Genomic DNA, 9,766 nt, shown 5'->3' on the forward strand with positions numbered 1-9,766 from the left:
CAGTGCTGTGCTTTGAGGTAGCAGATGTTATTGAGGTCCGTACTACAAAAGTTAATGGTTTTACATATCAGGACATAATAACAATCATCTGTTCCTTAGCAGGTCTAAATTTAGATCAATACAACCTCAGATGAACAGCAACACATAACATCACACATTATACTGTGTCGTGATATATGTATTTATATATATATATATATATATATATATATATAAATACATATATATATATATATATAAATAAAGCCAAAATGTAGAAGCCATGTGTGAAGAATTATGTACTCCTTCTAATACAACAGTTGTAGAACCCCCTTTAGCAGCAATACATTGAACTAATCATTTTCTATTTGACTTCATCAGTCTCTCACATCTTTGTGGAAGAATGTTAGCCCACTCTTCTTTACAGTGTTGCTCCAGTTCATTGAAGTCCAGTTCATTTGGGCCATTGCAACACTTTGATTCTTTTGGTTTTAAGATGTTTGTAGATGTGCTGGTGTGATTGGGATCATTGTCCTTTTTCATGAGCCAATTTCGGCCAAGCTTTAGGTGTCGGACAGATGGTCTCACATTTGACTGCTAAGTTCCCAGGTCCTGTGGCTACAAACCAAGCCCGAATCATCATCCCTTCCTGACAGTTGTGCTTATATGCTGTGTTTGGTTTTCGCCAAACGTGGTGCTGTGCATTATGGCCAAAGATCTCTACTTTGGTCTCATCTGTCCAAAGGACATTATTCCAGAACTCTTCTGGCTTGTACAGATGCAACTTTGCAAACCTAAGCCACGCCGCCTTGTTCTTTTAAGGGAGAAGAGGCTTTCCCCTGGCAACCCTTCCAAACAAACCATACTTGTTCAATCTTTTTCTAATTGTACTGTCATGAACTTTATCATTTCACAACTGAGGCTAAGTCTAGAGTCTAAGATGTTTTTTTTTTTCAATTTACCCGATGTCTTTTGTCCTTGGCATTTTGTTAACACACACCTGAATGCACCAGACCAGAAAATGCTTGGGCTTTTTATAGAAACAGTCACAATTACTGATGATCAATGAATCAAGAGCATTTGATTAGCATCACCTGTCTGCTTCAAAGCATTTTAATTCCTATGGAAGCAGTAAGGGTGTACTTAGTTTTAGTTTATTAGTTTTTGGCTTTATTTTTGTTGAATCAATCATGACACAATGTAATATGTCATGTGTTCATCTGACCTTATATTTACTTAATTTTTAGACCTGCTTAGGAACAGATGATTGTTATTATGCCCTGATATTTAAAACATAGAATTCAAAGAGGGTGTACTTTCTTTTTTTGCATGTCTGTATACAGTGTATATATATATATATATATATATATATATATATATATACACACTGGTAAAGGTGATGATAATATTGAGCCTAGTTTCTTCTTGTCTGCCCTGTTCTGTGCCTTATAATCTTTGTCTGATAGGTATCTACTCTACCATACCGCTCCCCCAGAAACTGTGTGCATAATACAGCATGCCCCTCAACTGTCCCGATTTGGGTGGGACAGTCCCGATTTTGGGTCTCTGTCTTGCTTTTCCGTCTATCCCTACCTTTGTCCCGCTTTGCACCTCAGGTGCAGCTGCGGTGGGGTGGGGGGCACACATCCGCCTGATCAGCAGCTGCAGCCTGCAGGACTAGTTGGGAGATCACAATCTCCCTCTAGTTGGCTCAACATTAGGGAGCATGAGGTCTGTTACGTCAGACGCTTTACTGCTCCGGCAAATAATGCAGAGCACGGGGATTGGATGTCATCCCTGTGCTCTGCAGCAATAGTGATGAGGGAGCAGTAAAGCGAGGTCTGAAGTGACAGGCCTCGCACTCCCTCCCCAGGATGGAGGATGAAGGTTGAAGGAAGAAGGATGGTGGAAGAGGTAAGAGATGGTGAGAAAGGGGTGTAATGGCAGTGTATATGAATGTATGAATGTATGTGTTTGTAAGTGTGTGTGTGTGTGTATGGACTGGTGTGTGTAAAAGCAGTATAGGTATTTGTAAGCTGTGTGTAAGGGCAGTATATGTGTATATGTGTGTGTAACCACAATGCACATGTATATGTGTGTGTGTGTAAAGGCAGTATATGTTTTTATGTGTGTAAGGACAGTGTATGTGTATATGTGTGTTTATGAGCAAGTGTGTGTAAGGCAGTGTATGTGTATATGTGTGTGTGTAAGGGCACTGTACGTGTATATGTATGTCATCAGTCATTTTTAGGGCTTTCGTCAATAGTAAGTGGTGTCTTGAAATTTCTTCCGGACTCCCATGTGCAGTGGCATAGGAGATAATACATTCTAAGGATGTCTACCTCCATCCCATATGCCATTGGATTAGCAGATTAGCTATCCCAAAGAAGAGAGAGGGAGCAAGGCTCCCAGACCCACTTCCCTTAAGTATGTTGAGACTGGTAAGGGTTAAACTGTGTAAGTAAAAAATTAGAGAATTATTCAGTTTAACATTAATTCAATGTTCGGCTACTTTATCAACTGCAGGGCACATTATGTAGACTATTACAGCTCCAGGGATACATATTGAATAATATCTAAAACTTACAGGTCATTACAAGCTGCATCCATGAAAAGTGCATCCAGGTAGTAGGCTAGTTAAGCATTGTAGATTTGTCTCCTTCATAATATGTGTTTAACCTAGATAGCAAACACCGCATTTACAAATAGTTTATGAAGCCATATTAATTACATATGTGATAAGGTGCATGGTGTTATCTAGGATGGCATGTACATATCCTCTAAATTATTTAACTTAACAAAAAAGACTATTTTTAGGACAGGTTTATGTTTTGTTTTCTTAAATCGGTATTTACAGTTTTACTCCAATGGGGCAACCTTTGATCATTCCAATAAGTTACGTCACTGGCCTTTAGCTTGCGATGGTGCCCCTAAACAAATGATATGATAGACACATACCTGGTAAACCTAACTAGTTAAAGCTACAAAAGGAACTAGTTCAGAAGCAGAAATTGCAAACGCATCCTTCAAAATGAGTATACAATTTTGTGTTTCTGATATAGCTATTTGGCTCCCTCTAGTGTTAAACCTAAATAATGCATTATAAGCAGTTCTAGCCATCCATAGCACAACTAGCAAAGTAAAATACAGAAATTTACTAAATGAACAAGTGCACACTAGAAATTCTATGCTGGAGCATGCAGACAAAAGAGAGAGCAGAAAGCAGAATGGTATTTAGACATGCCTGTATGCAGGGCCGGCCCTATAATGGGGCAGACTGGGGCAATTGCCCCAGGCGGCACTTTAGAAGGGGCGGCACTTTGCCGCCCCAAGCGCTTTTTTTTGGTTTTTGTTTTTGAAGCGGAGGAGAGAGAGAGGGGCACCGAGTGGTTTTTGCTTACCCGCTCGGCGCCCCTCTCTCTCTCTCCTCTGCGGCGAGTCTCCCTGTTCGGTCCTGGTTCCGGCTTGTAATGCAGAGCGCCGGAAGTGACGTCAATTTCCGGCGCTCAGCATTACAAGCCGGCACCGTGGCAGAGCAGGGAGACTCGCCGCAGGACTGTTTAAAGGTAAGTACCGGGAGGGATACTAGATTATGGCGTCGGCGAAGTTTAAAATGTCGCCCCCCCCCGGGGTCGTTTTAAACTTCGCCCCAGGCGGCGTTAAGTCTTCGGCCGGCCCTGCCTGTATGGGCATCGGTACATTTTATTTTGCTTGCTGTACTTGGTAACTGCACCATGGTAAAATGACATTCTCTGTTTTACTTGCCTGGGTCCTTCACTGATATCTAACAAGATTGAAACAGCTGCTTCTAGGGTTTTGAATTTAGGATACTTTGTGGTTTGGTAGGAACCACCTGATTCTGAGGAGGGAATTGGTCACTGACAGAGATTGACAAAAGCTGATGCTTATCTTGCTTATCTTGCTTATTCTATAATTGATAGACTTGAGGAAAATAACTACCCCAGCCCTCTTCCCCTACCATCTCAGCCCATGGACTTTAGTCGTAACCATAAGCAGATCCAGAGCCTTATCTCGAGGTGCACACTCACACTAACACACACAGTAGCACAACCAGACACTAACAAACACTAACACAAGCAGACACTTACACTTACACAACCAGGAACACTACCTCACATTCACACAGACAATGGCACTAACACAACCAGACACTCAACTCTATCATACAGACATTCACACTAACATATCCAGACACTCACACTAGCTCAACCTGATACTCAACACTAATCCACTCCCTTGTTATATCCCGCCTGGATTATTGCAACTCCCTACTAACCGGTCTCCCCCTCTCCCGCCTTTCACCGATTCCATCCATCCTCAACACTGCAGCCAGATAAATCTTTCTCTGCCGCCGTTCCTCATCCGCTGCCCCACTATGCCAATCACTTCATTGGCTCCCCATACCCTTCAGAATCAAATTTGCCCTGACCCTGACCTATAGAGCCCTCAACAAGTCTGCACCACTTTACATCTCTATCCTCCTATCTAAATACACCCCTACCCACCACCTTCGCTCCTCTCATGGCCTGCGACTATCTTCTACTGTTGTTACCTCTTCCCACTCCCGTATTCAGGATTTCACCCGTGCCGCACCCCTCCTGTGGAATTCACTTTCCTGTTCCCTCAGACTTTCTGACTCGTTCACAACTTTTAAAACCTCTCTGAAAACCCACCTGTTCAGGGAGTCGTACAACAAGCCTTCCCCGTGCACCCAACCACCATCATAATCAAGCCATCTGAACAATCAACAGCTTCAACAGATCATCGGAACCCGATCAACTCATCCCCATCCAAGCAGTCCTCTCATATTGTCTCACTTCCCCCTCAACCACCGACTAGATTGTAAGCTCGCAAGACAGGGCCCTCTTCTCCTTTGCACCAGTCTGTTATTGTATGTGTTATTGTATGTGTTTCTAAAGTGTTCTTCTGTCCGTAACAGCGCTGCGGAATCTGCCGGCGCTTTATAAATAAATGTAATGTAACACTAACAAACTTACTAACACGCACAACCACAGTAACTCACACTCACAGTAACATGCACACACACTAAAATATCCAGACATACACTGTCACACACACTAACATGCCCACATAAAAGCAGACACTCACGCTAACACATACCCACAAGCCCTCTGCAAACCACTGTCTGAAGAGAGGCCATTGTAAGAATCAAAAAGCTTCCCTAAAACATCCCAAGACCTCTGCAAACCACCATCTGAAGAGAGACCCTCTCTCTCTCTTCAACCTCAAAAAGCTCTTCAACCTCATTTGGACTTTGCCAAATATGCAAGCAAGTTCATTAATTCATATTTTAAATTATTATGCATGAATTTTCTTTATATGTACCAAATATGTATTTTGGGGACACTGTTTCTTTTTTGGCCAAATCTTGTTTACCTCTTATTCATTTTTCTTGTAGCATTCCTGAAACACCCCAAGCCCTCTGTAAACCACCATCTGAAACCAGATGTTTTTATCATTGTTTGTGTTGTATATGACATGTATGGTTTTTTTGTTTGTTTTTCTGGAATAAGCCCAAGACGGATACATCTATTTGTTGGCGGAATTCAATCAGTTTCACTTCTACTGGTTGAGTTCCACCTACACATAGCTGTGTCTTTCCTCAGTAAGAAATCAAAGAATGTATAAAATCTTGTGTCCTTATCTTGCATTTTTACAAACACATAGCAAGATTGTGCTTAGAGGGGCTTCTATTGGCATATGTATGTATTTTATTAAGTATGCTACATTTACTGTCGGCCTTTCACAACTGATAAGTACTTATAGGGCAAATTCAAGAGACCAAATTAACCCAAGACAATAATATGAGTGATATGACTGATCAATGACTGATAAAACAAGTAGAATAAATAAAAAAGATGAGGTGAAAATAAATGCACACAAATACTAAATTAGCTACTGTTTTTAATTTCAGATTACCCAATTTACTGTAATTTGCTGTTACACATGGAATCCAAACATATTTACTAATAGGAATCCAACACAGGCCTAAAGGAGCCAATTTTCCCATTTACAGCTCCCCAGTCATTGTATTTCCTGTATTCTCCAGGTTTCAGGAGGTACTGTCTTCCTTTGTAGTTGGACTCCTCATAGAAGATCCAGTTTCCTTGGACAACGTTGCAAGAGTGGATATCATTATACGTGAAATGCTCGTGGATGTTGGAACAATCCTGTGAGAATTCCATCATCTGACCTTTGAAGTCCTCCTTTTCATATATCTTAATCTGCTGGGAACCCTTGTGCTGTAAAAATATAGTCAGACATATTTTTTGCAAATCTGAAAATGCTTTGATTCGGCAAAATCCCTATATTGTGTAAAACCCAGAATTAATCTAATGTAACTCTAAATATCCTGAGAAGAAACAACATGTACTTTGCAGGTTGGAGTACTACCCCTTTGAAGTAGTGGACATAAAGTAAACACTCCATGGGTATAAAATTGCTTCTAATTATATAAAAAAACATATTTTTTCACTTGAAGTGCAGCCATAATTTCTCAGGGTATGCTACACACTGGGGCAAAACTAGTTGTGCATGGGTGGCGGCTAACTGCATGTGGGGTGGGGCTAGCTGCATGTGGGGTGGGGCTAGCTGTGTGTGGCAGGTCTAGCCTTAATCAGCCCTAAGTATGGGGGAAGTGGGCATGACTAAACACAACTCCCCTTCCCAGAGAGTTCCCTGGTATGGTGCTTTAGATTTGTTTAAATATATTATTGTAACTAATAAAAAATGGTAGCCTTAATGCCCAGATATATGTTAAAACCGAGTCAAGATGACTGTTAGGACGTTTTTATACATCCAGCCTTTTGGCTCTCTGCTACTACGCCAAGTAAAAAAATTATTTTAAAAAAATTGCTATTTTCAAACCCATTAAGCCAGAAGTATTTAAAAAAAATACAATATAGAATAATATGTAAGGGATGTGTCCTGTAGACCATACAAAAGACTATGTATGTGGCATAATACTGTAAGCAGGGGATGTTACAAGACATAAATTGGGTTATTGCTCAGCAGTGGTACCTACTCTGTAGAGGAAATCCTGAGAGAAAAAGTTAGTATTTTCTATTTTAGTATGGGCTTTTTTTACATGTAACACGTTTTGCATTGTATATTTTTACAGGTACTGAAAACAAGCCCTTGCATGGGGTGTACGCCGTGTACTTACTGGCTGGATCATGCGGCAAGATCTGACACAGTTGTTGAAACCCATCCATCTCTGATACTCAGGATATTCACCCTTTTTCAAAAAATACTGATATCCCATGTAATTTGGACACTCATAAATCATCCAGCAGCCATTTTCAACACGAATGGAGTTGCACTGGCCGACATGGGCGTGCAGATCAGAAGTGTCTGAGCTGCACTCGTAAGAGCGGCCCTGGAAGTTCTTGTCTTCGTAGAAGATGATCTACAAAAAAGGGCAAATCTCTACATTTAGTACATAACAAAAACATAAAATGCTCTAATGATGACTACTGCTTTTTGCTTTTTAGTGCGTGAAGGTGAACGAGGATTAACATATTTAGAGTTATGAATTATTGCAATTTTATTCTTGCAATAAAATCCCAGGGGAGGATCATGGTCCAAAATCCGGCTGAGGTTTAGGGCAAATAATAATTATTACTATTATGATCAAAAAAAATTATAATGTAATGATAAACTATTTATATGGAGAAGTTGTCTGTAGAACTAGAAGTACAGGGAGTCGAATACTGATTTGCTAGAGGTCTATAGCCTTGATGATAAACTATGTGGCAAATTCAATTATATGATCTGGAAGTATAACAAATGTGTAAGTTTTGGTGAAAATATGGGAAAGTAATAGAGACTCAGTTCATGTAATATCTAAACAGACTGTGAAGGAGGCTGGGGGGGGTTTCATACTGACTTTTAGATGTAAGTTTGTAAAGTTTTGGACCAGGCAATTATCAACACTTCAAGCAGAAAAGTGGGGTGCCACTGCTGTAAAGTGGGATGGTGCCAGAGGCATTTTGGTCCTGAGGAGGGATGCTTACGAAGTATGCTCTACATTGACTCTCAGAGGTTAGAAATGGTAAAATAGCCAACATAGACTGTTGGGCTGATCAAGGTGGTATAGTGAGTGGAAGGCAATGACACATAGTAAATGTCATTTTGTTAAAACTTTGTATTTATTTTACACAATTAAGGCACTCCTCTTGGACTGTTCAATGTGTTGTATCATAGAAAAACAAATGGAAATGGTAGGACATGATGATTTCATCTGATGTCCACAGCATACAACAAGTGGACTCAAAAAAGGTTCACATATGGTGGCTTCAAAGAGCAACAAGATTTCCATGAGAACACAAAGGCATGCCCTTGTTGGAAGTTTGAATGTTATTTATATTGATAGACAATTTAGTATGTTAGATAGTATTGATGATATGATACAAGATTACTCTTGGCTTTTCCAAGGAGGAAGGGTAATAAAAAGCACTTTCTAGGGCTGCTTCTGGATGCTGAGTGTGTGTGTGGGGGGGGGGCAACAAATTAAATAAACCTTTTGTGTTAACTGAACTCCCTTTTTAAAATAGAAAAATAAAATCAGTAATCATGACTTGTGCAAATATATAAAACATGCAACTCACCACGGATCCAACCCACGGTGAGTCCTGCACTAAGCTACGAGTGCCACCTAAACTAGCTGCACCTCAGCTAAGTTCTGCACTGATGGGACCCTCAGGGACCCCTGCACCGATCCTGACCTAAAGATTAATTTGGGAGGGAAACAAATCCACCTATTGTAAATGCATTAAAAATACCTTTGGGGATTTCTGTGAGCTAGCTCCTTATTTAGGTTACTAAATTGATACTTGAGTGCTTATTGAAGATATACATAATTTCTTTCTATAAATATGACAATACATGAAGCTTATTTCAAATTATATATTAATGCATAAATCTAGTTTAAATGATTAAGACTGCTAACATAAACTGTACATATTTTGTACTGTTAATTAAAATACAATGCTTTCTTGGACTGATGGATTTATTTATTTCCTGCCCACTGCAAATCTAATAATTAAACAGTTATGGGAAGGAACCTTGTATGAAAGCAGATCTATCTTTTTTACTAAACATTCAGTATATACCTTCGTAATATTGGAAGAGAAAGAGAGAGAACATCAGAGAGAAAAACTAGATCCATTGGTGTTCCTTTTCTGCCATACCCCATGCCTTGGATAGGGCTAACATTTTGTACTCTCTAGAAAAACTGGGGACAGCCATGGTTGAATCTGCAAACCTTTGTCACAAAATGCAGCTTCATTAAAATATACTATAAATACCCCCTTACTTTAATGTACAAGTTAACCAGTGAGAAACACTTTTTAAATCTTCCTTTTTGCATTTATTTAAATTAAATTGCATAAATTGCAGATTCAGAAGTTTTTATTTATCTGTCCATTTTCTATTTTTTAATTAATCCACTGGAATAGCAATAATAGCACATATTGTAAAGGGAAATAAATAATGTTACCTTTCCCATCCTGAAACGAGTCGTACAAATTAAAACTCCAGAAGCCACTGGAAAAATAGCTTCATTCAGTTTAAATACTCACATTAGAAACCCCACAGCTTGCATATCGCATTGTATTTTTTAATCTGGGATATTTTTTTTTTTTAGTTTGGTTAATGCAGATAGACATGCTGTATTACATTTTTTTCTCCCAATCTTTATGTAATCTGCTGAATTTGTGGTTCTGTTTTTAAAGCTGATTAATCT

General features: G+C 39.5%; 1 protein-coding gene across 1 annotated transcript; it reads right to left on the minus strand.

Moving 5' to 3' along the window:
• Positions 1-5,919: 5,919 nt before the first annotated feature.
• On the minus strand, positions 5,920-9,529 carry LOC128502203 (gamma-crystallin D-like). Its single transcript, XM_053471966.1, has 3 exons — positions 9,521-9,529; positions 7,187-7,429; positions 5,920-6,263 (listed from the first exon to the last, which is right to left on the minus strand). The coding sequence occupies exons 1-3, from the start codon at positions 9,527-9,529 to the stop codon at positions 5,988-5,990; spliced, it is 528 nt and encodes a 175-aa protein (XP_053327941.1). The 3' UTR covers positions 5,920-5,987.
• Between the last annotated feature and the right edge of the window lie 237 nt (positions 9,530-9,766).

This window comes from Spea bombifrons, chromosome 7 (assembly GCF_027358695.1).
Source record: "Spea bombifrons isolate aSpeBom1 chromosome 7, aSpeBom1.2.pri, whole genome shotgun sequence".
In the NCBI taxonomy this organism is placed as follows: domain Eukaryota; kingdom Metazoa; phylum Chordata; class Amphibia; order Anura; family Pelobatidae; genus Spea; species Spea bombifrons.